This window comes from Erpetoichthys calabaricus, chromosome 4 (assembly GCF_900747795.2).
Source record: "Erpetoichthys calabaricus chromosome 4, fErpCal1.3, whole genome shotgun sequence".
In the NCBI taxonomy this organism is placed as follows: Eukaryota; Metazoa; Chordata; class Cladistia; order Polypteriformes; family Polypteridae; genus Erpetoichthys; species Erpetoichthys calabaricus.
Window position 1 is genome coordinate 244,060,352 of NC_041397.2, and position 18,314 is coordinate 244,078,665.

Below are 18,314 nucleotides of genomic sequence, written 5' to 3' on the forward strand. Positions count from 1 at the left end.
CAGCCTAGAAGTTCAATGACAAACTATAGTCTTGCTTTAATGTTCTTTTTGGACAGCAGAGGCTTTTTCCTACCATATCTCACATGCAGGTCAAATTTCTGCAATCTCTTTCTGATTGTAGATGTCCACACTTTGACACCAACTTTTGCAAGACTTACCTGCAGATCCCACAATGAAATTGTGAGGATCTTGGAGACTTATTTTAGCAACAAGTGGTCAGCTCTTGGGCTGAATTTGTTGAGCCAACCAGTATCTTGGACAAATTAGGGGTTGTTTGAAGTTTGACATCATTTGTAAATTATTTCCCCTACAGTGGAACGATTGATTTCAGATAATTTATCAATCTTTTTTAAATCTATTGCCAGACTCAAAGGCATTCACAGCCTTCTTTCTGAGAGCTCTTTTGATCTTGGCTTGATGTCACCACACCTATCAATAGCAACAACAACACCAAATGCACTAGATATCTGCAGTTTAAATAAGACAGGTTCCATCTGCCTACTTGCCAAGGATGTTCTGATCATTGGCACTAAATCTGGAACACCTGATACCAGTTTTATGGATCTGAGATGGTGATAAATATAGGGGTGTACTTACTTTTTCCATGTGACAAATCTGTTTTTTTGTTAATTTAGATTATGTAAATGAATACGCCATGTCAGTCTTATTTGTGATTTGTTCAAGTATATCACTTTTATCTGTAGGCACTGTTTACATAAAGATCTAATCACAGGTGGCGCAGTGGTAGTGCTGCTGCTTTGCAGTAAGGAGATTGTGAGTTTGCTTCCCGGGTCCTCCCTGTGTGGAGAGTGCTTTGAGTAGTGAGAAAATATAAATGAAAAGAACTAGTATTATTAATGTTTGCCTCTTCAGATATGTTCAAAAAGTCAAAAATTTCTATGGGGTGCACCTATATTTTCATCCATCCATTATCCAACCCACTATATCCTAACTACACGGTCATCCCAGTCCCAGCCAACACAGGGCAGGAAACAAACCCCGGGCAGGGTGCCAGCCCACCACAGGGCACGCACACATACACACACGCACACCCCAGTACACGACTGTGGAAGGAAACCGGAGTACCCGGAGGAAACCCACGCACACACGGGGAGAACATGTAAACTCCACGCAGGGAGGACCCGGGATGCGAACCCGGGTCTCCTAACTGCGAGGCAGCAGCGCTACCCACCGTGCCGCCCCTTATATTTTCAAGTTACTGTAAATATCCATGAGTCCATTGGCCCATTGCTGGCAAACACTGCATAGCACTACTTGGGATTAATAAAGTATACTATCTATCTATCTATAATATTAAAAAAGCTACACGAAACACACGTTTGATTGCCAGCTACCCCTAGTACTAACAATCATGTATAGGTCTGAGTTTTTATTACCTTTTTTTTATAGATTTAAGCAGTTAAAATGTAGCCAAAGTTCTAACTGTGCCTAATTACAAAAAGTAAAGCATTTTGTTACTCCTAAAATGTGGCCTCATCTTGTTTAAAACATATTCATCTTCCGTATCCAGAACATGGTTATGAAATATGACTGCAAACATATCTGATTCTTCGACTGAAAAACTCCATTACAACACCCAGAAACAAAATTAGACTGAGAGCCAGACTCTGAGCAAGAGCCGCTGACTAACCCCGCCCGTCAGTGACGTCACCACACCCCCACGCATTTCTCATAAAATCCTTGGCTGCAGGCGGAGGCCACGCGCCTAACTCCACCCCGTTATGACATCATCGCGTTCGCAAGAGCGGAGCACATAGCGGTAATGTAGTCAGATTTCTTTTTATGTCCATGCGCAGGAAAGGTAGGGGGCGCTCTCTCTCTGAACGCAAACATTTTGTTCGACCCCCTCAAGATTGGATTTTTTTACGACAAATTGAGGGTGTGGACTAGAAACAAGATATCTGGGAAAGTTTGATTGAAAATCCACTGTGTGTGTATTTGCAGGTAATTTATTTTTATTTTATGCTTGCACGAGTCGACCGTGTGGGATTTGTGGTTAACCTTGGGCGAAGGCAGCAGTTAAAGGAAAAATCCTGGCTTGCCGTTGAAACCAAGCGTTCTTACCGATCTAATGGCCGTGGCAGGCAGCGCGTTTACTTATCATTTTTAACGTCAAGTCTTTTATGTCAAGTATAGAACTGAAAAGAGGAGCCCTGCGGAGGTATCTTCTTTTTTGCATGGAAAAGAAATTAATTCATAAAGTACCGCCGCATGTTTATTTTTTTGACTACCCAGTTTACTTCAGTTCTCTCTGCCTGTCGTAATTGGTGAGACAGCGGATAAATGAGTGGAGTGGACCGTGTCGAACGGAGCCTTCAGCGCATAGTCCACGCACGTAGCTCATGGATCCGGCGTGTCTGGAAGGTGGTAGCGACAAGTTGGGACGTCTGAATACAAGGACGAGCGGCTAGGCAGCTTTTAAGTCGGGCTCGGAGACGGAACTCGGGGGGGGAAATGTGTATGTATTTTTGAGTGATTTCTTTAAAAGTCACTATACCAGAGACTGCTACGTTGCCTGGCGTCTTCCGAAGTGGAGTTTGACACATAATTTCCTAGTTGTTAAAGGGATTAAAAAGTTACAGTGAAGCATCTTACGGCATTGCAGAAACTTTCCCCTTAAAACTGATTAAAGGAAAAGGGGAATAAAGTGGCCCCCCGTGGCCATATTCTCAGCTCCTGTTTCCCCCCAAAGCCTTGCCTTTTCAGGCAAGAAATTCAGCCGTTTGTCTGCTTCCATAACAGGACATTTCTAAACTCCTTGAATGCTCTGAGTGAACCTAATGAGCGCATTCTCGAAGTCGGCGCCAGGGCTTCCATTTTTACTCTGCGACGGCGCTGACGGCTCAGAGAAAGTGACAGGCATGCACTCATTGCAAAGGAACTTGCAGTAAATCAGTTTCTGCTTACAGTACGTTAAGAAGAAAGATTTCTTTAATCGAAGTGTGTGATAGTATATTCCAAATGGAGCTGTTTTTTTCATACATAAAATATGCCATTCTGGCTATTTATTAACCATCCATCTTTTGTCTGACCCTGCTTGACCTGGTGCTTATTCTGGGAGTCAGTGACAAGAGCCAGCCTTTGGAGACTTGGTACGTTCAACATAAAATGTCACTTTAGACACACTAGTTAACTGTAGTAACTGATAGCTATTTTTCCACTGGCACCTTTATTTTTACTGTCGCAGGGTGTCCTCAGGAAGGATTAAATATTAGGTGGCTGTAACAAACGATTATAAAGATTAGGAAAATTAATTGATGGCTGAAATATATCTAGGTAAAGAGGCATTTATTTTAATACTTATTTATCATGGGACCAGAGAGTGGCAATACAGCGCATGTTGGTTGGAAAATTAGTCTGGGAAAGTTGTACTTTTTGTGCCATGTAAAAATGATGCCTAAAAAAAGAGTAACATGAATATAAAAAGCCCCCTTAAGAACAATTAGCATATTAAAGATTTCCTCAACCCTTTGTGCAAGTTAGTCCACATTCAATGTGATTTAATGTAAAATTAAAACTTCCTTGAGAGTTCTTACTTGTATTAGAGAAACACCTGGAACCAGGTTGTCAACCTATTTCTGCTTTCTTGTTCTCCTTGTTGGTGCAGTAAAGACTTGCTGGCAGTACCCTGCTTGTTGGCTCAAACGCATGTCAAAATATATTTAGTTATGTATTATTTCTTACTTTATCCAGCCATCCCTTCTTCCAGTGCTGATTTTCTGTAACTGTATCTTCTCTTTGTCTTCTGAATGTTTCATCATGGTTGTATTTCCTAGTTTTAATGCCAAGTATGTTAAAAACTTTTTCTGATGTTTGTCAGTAGTACAAATTGAAACAACAAAGCAATAAAGTGTGTAAATATAATGCATTTGGGAGTGGTTTTGGGGCAACTTTGCTGTTAGCTCACCAAATGGGGCTGACAGTCATTGTTCTTCTGTAATTTGTTTGTAAGGTTTGTTCTGGTACTCCAGTTTCCTGCTACACTCTTATACCATCAGATTTTGCAAAGACTCTATAAAGATGTACTTTTCATTGTTATGGTGAACATACCAGAGGGAAGAATGAAGACCAAACTGACGGCCATTATGAGCAGTGCTGCACATCCTCTCTCTGACACACCGGCATTGAGTACTTTCAGCCAGTGAGTCATTCAACAAAACGCTATTTGGGTTCTTCATTGCTTACAGCAGTTCTCCTTTATGATGCCTCTTTGGGACTGCTCTTTTATCAGACAAGTCAGATGTTTTTATATATTTTTGTAATTAATTAGTAAATTTGAGGGGGATAGGGTTGCTGTGGTATGTTTGTGTTTCTCCAGCTTCTGTAAATTGCTAAATGTACTACTTGGGCCAGATAAAGTTCCAATTTTTGCACAATCTACAAGGAGACTTCATATGAAGTACTATGCACAGTTTTACCTCAAATATTTAAAAAAAGACATAGCAGCTCTATAGAAAGTCCAAGGAAGAGTAACTAGGGTGATTCTAAGACCGATAGATGTGAGCTCAGAGGAAAGATTGAACACACATAACCTTTTTCAGGTTAGGTGAATGCAGTTTAGGAGGGGACATGATTTAAAGTGTTCACAATTATGTAGGGAATAAATAATGGATCTTGATTTTTGCATTAAAATAGCACAGTGATTAGAGATGTAAATTTGTTAAGTTAGATTTAATAAAACATAATAATACATACACATGTTGTAGTTTCCGTATGTGGCAAATTATTGACACATGGAATAAATTACCAAGGGGTGTGGTAGATAATTAGATGGCTGGTATTGGCCAGTTTGTTAGGCTGAATGATCTGCTCTCATCACAGTTGCTGTAGCTTACTGTGTTACAGATGTGATCTCTTCTTTAACATATAGCTGTGCATGCATGCTTCTGATACACCGACTCTGATCCTTGCCCTCAAGGCTGATAGTAGCATTGTACATGAACACGGCCTGCAGCAAGACATCATTCCATGAAGACAAACACATTCACAGGACTGTCTAATCTGGTGCTCACAATGTACTTGGCAAACAGCCCTGAGTTTACTTTAAAGGCACAGAATCTTGGTTGGGAACACTCGGCACAGCTTGTCATCCACCTGGGATCAGTCCCCCAGCCCTTGTATTCATAGCTCAACATTTCAAGCAGTTTGGAAAGAAGGGTATCTTTGTCTGTGTGTGTTTATTATGGCCAAATGTTGAAAAACGGCCAGTCCAAAATTGAGAGGAAAGGTTATGGTTACTTGGGCCAAAGAATAGTCAAAAGACGAGACAAAGGTCTAAGCCAAGAGATCTTAAAGATCCAGCGAACTAAACCAAAATGTGAGGCATTAATCTAAGGTCCAACAATACTGAAGCAGAGGTCCTCCACTAACTAAATCTACTTTTACTAGATATCTAACAAGACCCAGTGTTCTAGATTGTTTTAATTTATCCAAGATCCTGGATTCTCTATGCTACACATCACCATCTTTTATAATGTGGGCCTAATGGTGTCAGGTGTTACCTTAACATCTGGTCATGTGCTTAGCACTCAAGTGGTGATGTTTACACACAACACAAGCCACAGCAACATGAAACTAGCTCGAAATGGCTAAATGAGGAAGTTACTGATGAATAAAATGAAGTTATGGTGCCATCAAATAAACAATATGCAATGATAATTAAACTGCATAAAACATTACTGAGATTATATTTTTGTGATCTGGAAAATTTTTTTCTTTCGTATGTTTATGATTATACATTTAGTGGACTATTTGGAATGGATCGATTCTTACGAAAGTTTGGGAACAACTTGCACTCATTGGTCTTAAGGGCAGAGTAGGTTTTGGGTTAATTGCAACAATTCTGTTTTGAGCTTGTAAAGTTGAAAATTTTTAAAGCTGATACCAACAATAGCCAAATTGCTGCCCAGAAGTTCACAAAAAATCTGGCATACACAGTTAGGACTTCGAAAGAAAGACTTTTGTGAATTGAATCCAAAGCTTGAAATTGAACTTTTCAAAATTTTCAAATGCAGTAGAGCAATTATATATTGCATATACAGTATTTCGATACATTTACTCCATACTGTAATTATGTTGTAAATATGGAGTGAGTCCTGCTGGCAACATCAGAATGTTTTCTCTTTAAGTATACTGTACCACGGGGAGCAGACACTCTAGAGCCCCCATCACATTGCATGGTATTTTCAGCAGTTTTCAGTTGTAGCCTTCATTTATATCAACTTAGCAAGTCATGGACAATAACAGCACACATTTGTAACCACCATTTATGTAGCATGGCATCTAGAGTGGCTCAGTCATATTGCTTTGCAACTAGCCACAACACAATCAAGTTGGTTTTGTTTTGTTACTTTTCAGAGGGACGAACTCCTTTGTGTACTAAACAATCCATGAGCACTTAACAGGAAGCGTAACGCCAACAAACAACTAAGAGCCCAATCAAATCTACAAGAAAAAAAGATGAGAGCAGAGCAATAGCAGTCTCAAGAAATAAAGGGAAATGGGTGTTCTGGACCACACAAATGGAGGAGACGACACAAATGTCTATTCCTTGCATTCTCATTGTCATACCATGAAAGAGTGGAGAAAGAAAAAAAAATGTTCCATGTTGGCTACTGACACATGTCAATCATGTGATACTTTTACTGTACATTAGAATATTTGAAACTGTGCTCATAGGTCGTGAGCAAGTTGTTTAATTTGGCATCCCCCGTTAGATCTGGCAACTGCAGCCATTATGTGTGACATGCTGTCCGACTTAAATTCATGCAGTGTGATGCCAGTCAAAGAAGAATCCACGCAGACATGGAGAGAACATGCAAACTCTTTACAGACAAGGGATTCTAAGCTGGGATGTGGGTTTGTAAGGCAGCAGTGCTAATCACAATGTTAATGTACCACCCAATGTGTGAATTTCAGTATGTGTCATTAAAATGATAAATGATAAGGCATAAAGAAGTGACTAAAAAGGCATTAGGATTCACATGAGACAGCCTGTTAGTCAGCAGAATGATGATAATGACTTGGTAAATTTCTTACGCCCCATTTTTGATCCATTCACCATCTTCTAAATGCAGTTTATCTAGCTCAGCATTAGAGGGTCTGGACTGGATTACATTCATTTTAAACCAATACTGTAAATTCTCTTGTTTTCCAATGATAGCGCAACCATAATCCTAATGTTACCAAAAAAAAAAATGAAAGAAATGAATGGTTCATTTTGAAAATATCTAGAAAGCCATCTTAGCCTCTATATTTTGTAGACTGGTTACATTTCAACTTCTCACCAGTTTGTTCGTGTGAATTTCCAGTCAGATGATATGGAGAAATGTGACTTAAGTATTGATTTATTATTTGATCTGCAAAAAAAAAAAGTTTTTTTGTGAAAATAAAGAGCAAACTAAACATATTTAAAGGCGTATCATTTTGCTCTAAATGCAGTTCAGCCACAAAATTCCATTTGCAGCTTATCCAAATTATATTTTTTTTATCTTAAATAATTGTGCATTGGCGATCCTAAATTGTCCCTAGTGTGTGCTTTGGGTGTGGGTGGGTGTGTGTCTTGTGGTGGGCTGGCGCCCTGCCCGGGATTTGTTCCTGCCTTGCGCCCTGTGTTGGATGGGATTGGCTCTAGCAGACCCCCGTGACCCTGTGTTAGAATGTAGCGGGTTGGATATTGACTGATGACTGACTAATTGACTGAGGCAAAAGGTCTGTGTTGCCGCACACCTCAGAGGATTCAGGTAACATTGTTTCCTCCAAATTGTCCAACTCTGAGTTCAGCTTCGAAGGACATGCATGTGAAAGTTTCAATTGGGAAGCCCAGCTTTTTATATGACAGGATGTGAACGCCGCAAAAGAGCATTGGGCTAGGGGTCAGGTGTAGGGTGACAAAGGTCCAGCTGACCGGATGAGGTGAGACCAGTGCATAAAGAAGGGGAGGAAGAGGAGTGGTAATGCCATGATTATTAAGAGATGACATGAAAGCAGTGTTCAGAATTAGGAATGGAATAAGCAAGGTGGATCACAAGTATTATTTTAAAATGAGTTTCTCAATAACAACAGAGAGACACAAGTTTTCTTCAAAAAGAAAATAGACAAATGAAATAAGTTCATGTAATTTTATGAGAGGTGAATAGAAATTTGTGAATGTCCCGCTCTCATTGTAAATATCCTAATGTAATAAATTGGAAATGTGTAGATTAAGCTGAGAGAGTATAAGTGTAACCTCCTGTTAGACATGGAGGTATTAAGTAGTTGAGTCCATAGTGACAGTTAGGGTCTTGTTTTGTATGTTTTGTGTGTTGTTGCTGCTTGGGTTTCTCCTCTGAACATTCTTCAGTTGTGTTAAAGCAATTTAGGGTTCCTGTGGTAGCCCGCAGTATATTTGTTGGTTTTTTTTTTTTTTTTTTCTACCACTGTTTTATGCTCTTTTGTGGTTCCAAGATAGCTATACAATTGTGACATCACTGCAAAGGTTGTGTTGCTAGCTTATGTTGTGCACCAACAGCATGGTTTTGCTTGGCAGGTGTGTCAGTACATGTGTGTTCATGGCTGGCTTTTTTTTTTTTTTTTAAATTACATACAGTAAAATCAATATAAACCGTCAGTTTTTCTAGTCTTTTTTAGAGATTGTAATGTCATCTTCCTAATGCTTCTGCAGTTGCTATTGTTACCTCTTCACATCTTTTGTGTATTTTGGGTATTGTTTTCTGAGCGCTTTGTTTTTTCTTGTGCTCCTGTTCCTTTGCTTTTTCTTAGGTATTTTTCTTTTTCGTTGTCATAGTAGTAGCTAAGAAAATAGATTCTGGCTTCTGTAAAATTATGCAGACATGACAGTTAGGTTAACAATGATTTTATTGGCCCTGTAACAGTGTTGGGGTGCTCTGCAGCAGAATGGCATCCCCTTTAATTCTTCCATATTGACTCTGGCTCTCTCTGACCCTGAAATGGGAAAAAAAATATTACTTTAGCATTGTGGGATTAGATTATTTCTTTAGAAGGAAAGTTTATTTTTAGGCATGTACTTGCATCAGACCAAGTAATCCTTTGTGAGCTCTCCAGTAAGACCTCTGCCATAACCGTCTTTATTGGCAAAGCATTAGGGTACTGGAGATTAACTAATGTGATATTTCTTAAGTCTTGCTGACACAGGTTTAAAAAAAAAAAAAAAAAGAGTAAAACTTCACATTTAGTCACAAATTTTACTACCTTGATTTTTCTGTGTTTATATATTCAATGTTTAAATATAGAGAAAAGCCAAGCAAAATGACACCTTTTATTGGTTAACTAAAAAGATTACAATATGCAAGCTTTCAAGGCAACTCTGGCCCCTTCTACAGGCAAGATGTGAAGAAGGGGCCTGAGTTGCCTTGAAAGCTTGCATATTGTAATCTTTTTAGTTAGCCAATGAAAGGTGTCATTTTGCTTGGCTTTTCTCTACATTCATAATGGCTAACACGGTACAACATCCTAGTACTACAATGTTTAAATAGTAACACTGGGGGACTGTTGTATTTAAGAACCTGGAGAAGACTTCAGAATGTTACAGGTTTCATTGGTGACACTAGCACTCTGCCCCAAATCAAGGTATCTAATTCTGCAAAAAATAGTTATGTATAATATACTACATTGTGAATTTCCCATTGGGATTAATAAAGTATCTATCTATCTATCTATAAGATAAAGGAATACAGGGTGAAGTCACATTAGATATCACTGATCTCATTAAAGTTATCCATCCATTCATGTCGACACCTATATTTACCAGTTGCAGGGTTGGGTGGAGTCTGACTCCATACTGACAGCATTGTGTGGGAGAGTGTAACAAGCCTTGACTAGATACCAGTTCATCACAGGGCATACACGCTTACCTCTGCCAAGGCAGTCGGCCAAACGTGCGCGTCTGTGGAATACCGGAGAGAACTGGAATATCTGGAGAAATGACATTCAGAAAATATCCATTCTACATAGAGATTAAAACATTAGATGACTTTAATGAAATTGACAAAAAAGAATTCCACAAACATGTTTTTAAAAACTAAATGCATGAGTTGCAAAATATCTGTCCTATCACATTAAGAACATTGTGTTTTTTATACTTAAATAATACTGTTGAACAGCAAATGTTAATGTTAATACATACATAAAGTATTACTCCTAAAGAGCATAATTTCTGTGAATTAAAGGTCAGGATGTCCCTTTTAGTACCTAGAAATAAAAGGACTTTACAAATTACCAAGAAGGATCAACTTGACATGTAGTTCTGCTTTTTCTCAAGAAAAGTATTTTGTTGTAGTTGTTAAGCATTTCCATGCTTGAGAATAAAGAAAAGCCACCTAATAGTGATAAGATAATATTAGAGGAACATCAGGGTTAGTCACTAGCACTTGGCATTGCCTACTCTTTGGTGATGGTGTATCCTTCTCTGTTATTTCATGATCCAAGGTAATGGAGGCAGTGAAAGCTCTGTATTTGGTATAATTTGATATAGTGTACTTTTAAGAGTCTACTTTGGACATCAGTTAGGTTACAAAATGTGTATTTCACTGGAACAAGTTGCAAGATGATAGATTTTAGTAATGTGGCTTTTGAAACCCTCAGCAGATGACTTTTACATTTTATAATGAATGCCCATTCTGACATCAGTTTTGCTGTTTTGCACAGATCGAACGATCTATCGTCAGATCTGGCTTGGACACTCATACTTGATAATGGAGAACAGTTTAATACCTAGTGCTTAAGATTATGTATTATGTGAACAGAGGTCTTTTCTTTTAATCACTGATAATGTTACATTTCCACTGTGAGTAGACTGGGAAGAGCTGGTGTGCTAATGAGTGTAGACACGGAATACTGTATGTATATAGGGTCATTGTTGTCACGTGTGCAAGTGAAATTCTTACTTGGATGTGCTAATGAACATACAGCATGTCATTCATTACTCTTAAACCTGCCTGTGATGCTCTATAGCCTTTGTACTGCAGCTCCTCTATTGGCTTATTATTTTCTCCTGGCTTCTCCTTTCTGTGCCTAATTCTTAACCTCCCTCCTCTTCCTTTTGGTTGCTATGTGCTCCTGGCCCCTCTCACGTCTGAGAATTCAACCACTGCCGTACCTTTTTTCTGCTATTTGCCCCGACCAGTGCTATCTGTGTCTCGGGCTCCGCTATGTATTAGTCATTCCTTTTCTGTATTGTTTTCTCTCTTGCCCCCTTCTCTCTAAGGAAATAACCTGACTAAAATAGGACAGGAGACACAAATTTGGTCTTTATATAGTGTACTAATGTTAGACATCAGAAAACCACATCAGATGAAGCTGTCCAGAATTACACAAAGTTGTCTGCACTCATTCACATACTACAGTATATGACCAGCCTATTCCAATGGTGGGCTACATACAACCCAGAAGTAACCTCCGAGTGGCCCAGCCTGTGATCCCGACAGATGCTCAGAGAAAAACACATTTCTCAAACCTTAGAAATTCCTTCCATAAATTCATACAATAGTACAGACGATAAATGCAATAACCCACATAGCCTAGCAACATTCAGCCCACGATGCAGCATGTTTTTGTGTCTAGAAGTGGTGGTAGCAGTGTATACTTTAACTGTGATACTGTAACAAACTGTCGAATAAGACACACAGGAGCCACCTCTTGGGGGAGTCTTCAAAATGCCAACTAGCTTTTTATTTGCTGTGCCACACTATAAGTGGTGCCTTACTGCTCTTTGTCTGGGTCACTTTGGGGGGGTCAGACCTCCAAAACAAAAAATAGTAGCCTTCCACTTCCTCTTCATTCTATTTTACCATTCGCTGTCATCTCACTGTGATCCTGTCACTCAGCTCTCTCTAGGGAGGTGCCCTGAGCCACCACATAGCGCTTTCCCCAAGACTCCACCCTCCTCAGACCATGCAGTAGTGAGACACGTTGCAGTATCAACATAATGTGGGATGTGTAACAAAGCCATGTCTAATCACACGTGGTGATTTAAAATGAACCCTCAGTGTATCTTAGTTAGTTTTATCATTTGTTATGGATTTGTGCACTGATAGCTTTGATAGCATTGACAGTTTTTTTTTATTCTGTCAAATGCACTTTGTGATATGCCTGGGTCATATATGACCAAAATATTTATTTTATTTCAAAAGATAAACAAATTTTCTTGCTAATACTGTGCACTTTTTTGATTTTATGCACTTTGAGATGTGCCTAGGTCACATATGACCAAAATATTAATTTTTTCCACTACCTCGGATTCTGTTCGGTTATAGGTTTTTTTTTTTTCTTTTTTTTTTTTTTAATACATGTTTTGATGTACCTGTGTGAGATGTGACCAAATTTAAAAGGGAAACAATGAATAAACATTTTTTTTAATGCATTCATTTGTGTTGGTTTAAATTTGTCATTACCTGCTGCTTACTGGTCACTGAAAATATCTGGCCCAGGTAAATTTCTTGGTTTGAAAATCTGGCCCAACTGAACTTATTATTGAATAGCCCTGCTGTATGGATTATGCTTTTTTTTACTGGAGAATTTGGACCCTGTATTCTCTTTGTTTGACATTATTATCTGATTCAGCTCTTGCAGTAAAAAGGTACAAATACTCGGTTATTGGGCATAATTTATCTGTAGTTAACTCATAGCAGTTTGGATTTTTAAAGTCATTGTTGATATAACTGGTCATTCACTGCTAGCAAAATAACCATATTACACTGAGCAATTTTATCATTATCAGCATTATGTTTTCTTGTGGTTTTAGCAGGTCCAACATGATTCTGTCATTCTCCCAGATCATCTTGATATGGCTAATTCATTGTCTATTCACTGGTCTTTATTCCATCCATCCTGAATTTGCTTAATCTAACACAGATAATAAGGAAGGAACCATCCCTTTAAAACACACCAGTCCATCACAGGGGATGCTTCCATACAAACGTACTCTTGTTCACATGTATAAGGATAATTTAGGATTACCAATGAGCATGGAAGGAAGTGGGTAACATGGAGAAAATTTATACAGACCCAAGAAGAAGAGGCAAACTATACATGAAAAGCTTCCAGCCTGTGGATTTGAATTCAAAACACTAACCCCCATGCACTGTTTCATTCCCTTGACCATTTGTCCTTTAACTTATTTAATCCTGATTTTATTGCTTGCCTGACAATTCAAATGTCCAAGGTGTTATCTTAATAACCTTAATCTTAATAAACAAAGTTGTCTTTACATACTTAACTCTCATCTTTGCTAAATTGATCTTATCCAGTTTTGACATATTTTCTTCAGATACAGTGCCGTGTTAGACAATAAATTAAAATGTCACTCCCACTATTGCATATCTAAAAGCTTAAGACTGTTATTGTGAATAAAAAGTAAGTCAACATCAAAGAAAAACAGAAAATAAAAGTCATGTGTGAAGGTGGTGGGAGTTGACACCTTTCCGAAAAACATGAGGTATAAGGCAGCATCCAGCTTTAGATGGAACTCTAACTCATCCTGGAGCACACCTACACGGCCATTCTGGTCAATTTAGACTCGCTAGTCAAACTAATATGCTTTTGGAGGACACCCAACTGGCAATACTATTTGGCATAATATGTTGTATTTTGTCCTTAAACCCATTCACACCTACTGTGTGCCATTTATTCTTTCTTGTAGGTATTCTCAACAGTAATTGGCAATTCCACCAAGCATCCTCTGAGTTTGTTTCAGTTTTGCTATTTAAGTATCCACTTAATATAATACCAGTGATGATGTGTGAGTCAATATTCCTGCTCCCTTTTTTATTTTTAAGTTCTTAACCTCTCCTCAGATTTGGCTGTACTTGGACAGACTTATGCAAAAAGACCATCTTTTGCTCAGTTTTGACTATTTTCTTCTTGTTTTTGTTTACTTCACTTTGCACATTCTGGCTGTTTGTCCACATCCTCCATTTGTGAAGCATACAAGTTCACATCCTTAACTCGCAGCTCAGATAGTGATTCATGTTTATTTACAGTTTATATGGGTATTTTGGTTTACTCCCACACATTCCGGTGACTCCTCCAGTGTTAAGGATTATCATCTAGTCCATAGTTGGTTCCTGCCTTGTACCTGAAATACCACCCATAACTACATTAACCTGTATTATGGAAAACATGTTTAGAAATTAACTGCACTAATAAAACAATAAGGCCCTACATTAACATACGTAATAAATACATTTTGGACTGTTAGAAAAATATTTTTTTATCCGTTTATTTCTTTTTTACTAATGTGCCAATCAACCGTGTAAAGGCACAGGGTTAGCTGGACTCTTTAATTTTGTATTCTCTGTTAGATGCCTTTGTGACCCAGTAAGACAACAGTACGGGTTTGAATATGAAGTAGGCTATGATTGGCGACCAACAAAGTAAAGGAATGAAGAGTTCAAAGATCATTTCATGGCAGGCATAAACCAAATGAGTATCATTATTCTAAATAAACTGAAGTAGTCAGATTGCAGGGTCTGCGTGTCCTGATATAGTTGTGTTATGTGTTGACCAGCTCTTAGATTAAAATGTTTATATAATTCTGTGTGTTTGTTTTTCAAAGGCAATTAAAGGTGACCTGCACAGCATCAAACATACCTGAATGAAAACACTGAAAACCTCTTACGTGATCCTTTCTCTGAAGACCCCTCTTTCTTAAGAAGTCATAATTCAAAGTGCTGCTATCAGGTTTAGTGTAAGAAGAGAGAATTTCAGCAGGACAGGGATGGATGACATTTTCACTCAGTGCCGAGAGGGGAATGCTGTGGCAGTGCGATTGTGGTTGGACAACACAGAAAATGATTTAAACCAAGGGTGAGTAGTTAAAGTTTGTGACATTATGAATGTATTTAGTAAGGAATGTGTATTCATTCACACAATGCTGTACCTATATATCAGTTTTATAATATGTTTATGGGATGTAATATTTACATAAACATCATTTAGTTGACAAAGTAGTATTAATACCCAGTTCTGTTTTTTGATGTCTTTAAATGGCAATTTCACTTCCATCTTATGACTATAAATGTGTAGGCAGCTGTGTAAAGTTGGACGCTACACTTGGCATAGTAAGTAATTAGCACTGCTCCTTCCTACATTTGTCCACCTTGAGTTTTCTTTTATGATCCAAAAGCATGTACTGTATGTTAGGTTAATTGAGACCTATAAATTGACATATGATTTAACCCATGATTCTTTTCTGTTTTGGACTATTGCCCCATCTAAGGTTGGCTCCTACTTTATGCCCAGTGCATGTTGGGATAAGGTGCCATTCACCTCATCTTTGAATTTGGCTGAGTGGTTCCAGTAAATGGATGGGTGGAGGTCATATTTAAAGTTAGGCACCATTTCTACATTCTTGAACTGGTTACACTCTGATTGTAGCTTAGTGCATATTCAGAAAAATGTGCTAATTAAGGAACATCAGAAATCTAGTCAGTTGTTTGATCCCAAGAGTTTTTACAAAGTAGTTTTGTTGATCAAATGTCACCTGTTATTTGTCCAGTTTCTCCTATTCCAGATCATTAGCTTAGGAATCTCCTTGAAACATTGGATACATTAACTTCATTTCGGGAGTCAGTAAGCTGGATGTGCACTAAGGTTGGGCGGTATCCAAATTTTGATACCGTCAAACCTCCTCCCTATTTTACCTCGGTATACGGTATTACTGTGAATAATAAAAAAAAATGTGACATAAGGCTCAGACAGCGTCACCAAACTGTTGGCTTGTGCCTAAACCGTTCAGAAACTGAATATCAAACACTAATACTGAAACAATAACAAAATAACATGCAGAACAATATTAACAACTTTTATTAGCAACAAATAGCAGTTTATAAAAAAGTGCAAATACAACAGTCAAACAGAATTAAATTAACATAAACATCCAGAACAGTTTTCGCCCGGAGACGCGCACACAAATCAATTAAATTAAATCACACCGCCTGAACAACTTTTAATAACAAAGAAGAGCAGCTTATAAAAAAGTGCAAATAGACCCACAACAGTCAACCAGAGTTGAATTAACATAAACATCATCCATATTATAAAAAGTATTGCAAAGCAATAGTCCTAAACAAAAACTTCTTTCCAGTCTTCTTTCCAATATTGTTTTTAACGTAAACCAAATAAAAATACCTGAATCAATTAAATAAATAAAAATAAACACAGTGCGAATAGGAACGAATGACAAGTGGCATCAATCTAGTCAAGATTTTTCGCTAGAAAAACCAGCATGTTTACTTTGTCTGGCTTTAACAGGGCACGTTGTGGACCGACAACTTTACCAGCGGTGCTGAAAACCCGCTCCGATGGTGTGCTTGTGGCATAGATGCACAGGTACTTTCGTGCCACTCGCGACATCTGGGGAAAACGGCCGGCAGCATTTTTCCACCAGAGAAGTGGGTCCTCGTCTCTTTGAGTAACTGGCTCCAAACAGTAGGCTGTTATTTCAGCTCCGATCTCGGTCCTCTACGGTGCCGATGCCGACGGGACCTGCCATTGCATCAGAATTTTTTTGCAGCATACTTCCCAGAGTCATCTTTTTTCGTGAGGGTGCAGGTTGCGCCTCTCCCTCTTCCACTCTGGTTGCCACTGGACCTGCTGCCTCTAAGCGCACGATCTCAGCCTGTAATTCAGCCTTGGTCTCAGCCAATGCATTGTCATCCGTCTCATATCCTCCACGGTAACGAGGGTCGAGGAAAGTGCATTTTCGCAATATTTTGCGCACTGAATTGGATTCATACTTGGCCTCCAGCTTTGTTAGAATTCCAGTTTTGATTGACTTTGTTAGCTGGAGGTCATTTTCTGACGCAGCCAACACATTGTCCCTGCAGAGCTGTAGTATGGGGAGGATACAGGAACTGGTCACATAATTTTCTCCTGACAAAATATCAGTGAAGTCACCGACTGGTTTCAGTGCTTGTTGAACAGCTTTCAAGACGTCCATGTCCTGCCAGGTCAGGGACAGGCTGCTCCTTCTGTCATCAGACAGGACGTGTCTAATCGGTTGGGCCTGCTCGAGGATGCGCTCCACCATTTTCAGTTTGGAGCCCCAGCGAGTTGCACAGTCCTGCCGACGGATGGATGGATGAATTAATTAATGAATGATGAATAAACGATTAAATGAATGAATAGGCCTAAATAAACAAATGAATGAATAAATAGGCATAAATAAACGAATGAATGAATAAATAGGCCTAAATAAACGAATGCATAAATAAATAAGTCCATTAATGTATATTATTCCATTTGGTCAAATTTGCATGCACATTTATTTTAGGCTAAATAAGTCCCTTATGCACATCAAGCCTGCATTTATTTGATAAAAAATACAGGAAAAAAATTACAATTTAAAAAATGGTTTTCTATTTTAATATAGCCTACTTTTCAATATAATTTATGTGATGCAAAGCATATATATATATATATATATATATATATATATATATATATATGCCCCTTTTTTTATATTTGAGCCCCTGCCCCTGAGGAACTCTCTGCACGTTTTATGCTTACCGTTATAAGACTATGTTTTGGGAGTCCCAAGTCCACTTGCTTCTTGTGGAGTTCATGCTTACGTTGCCAGCTGTGTGAAAAGGCCCCGACAGTATTATGGCATAGTCCGAGGGCGCGCTCGGTTTTTTGCCTCTGGTCATGCAATCTATTCGTGACAGCCAAGTTTAGATTGTGACCGAAGCAGTATAGCCACGGCCAATGCAGGGACCTGATTGCGGCATGAATGTTGGCAGCGTTGTCAGTGGTTATGGCTGAAAGTTTTTTCTCGTCAAGTTGCTATTCCTGAAGTGCAGCTCTGAGCGCAGCAGCAAGATTGTCCGCTGTATGACTCTCAGGAAAATACGTAGTTTGGAGGCATTTGGATTCAAGTTTCCAGTCAGGTGTAATAGTATGGACAGTCAGAGACATGTATGGTGTCATGTTAACTGACGACCACATGTCAGTTGTTAAGGAATAACTGTCTGTCGCTGACAGCAGCACTTGAACATTGTCTCTAACTTTGCTATATAAATGTGGGACGGCTGTTTGTGAGAAATATTTCCGTCCAGGCAGCTCGTACTGGGTATCTAGGACCTTTACCATGTCCGTAAAGGACTTTTTTTCCACTGTGTGGAAAGAGACCATTTCCTTCGCCAAGTATTTTGTCACTGCATCAGTACAGGTTTTCCAACAGACACTGTCCCTTTTGTACTTTGTTGCTTTCCCGAAGGCCCCCATTATCGTCGGCTGCGTACTGGCGGTGGACCTAGATGTTGTTGGTCCTGCAT

The 18,314-nt window shown here is 38.8% G+C and overlaps 1 protein-coding gene across 1 annotated transcript in view; it reads left to right on the top strand.

The window, feature by feature from the left end:
• The first annotated feature begins 1,797 nt into the window (after window positions 1-1,797).
• Window positions 1,798-18,314, top strand: part of ilk (integrin-linked kinase) — a 53,815-nt gene continuing 37,298 nt past the window's right edge. Inside the window, exons 1-2 of the mRNA XM_028800523.2 lie at window positions 1,798-1,965; window positions 14,594-14,844. Of these exons, the coding sequence (XP_028656356.1) occupies window positions 14,756-14,844 (89 nt within the window). The 5' untranslated portion in view covers window positions 1,798-1,965; window positions 14,594-14,755. The remainder of the gene's footprint in view (window positions 1,966-14,593; window positions 14,845-18,314) is intronic.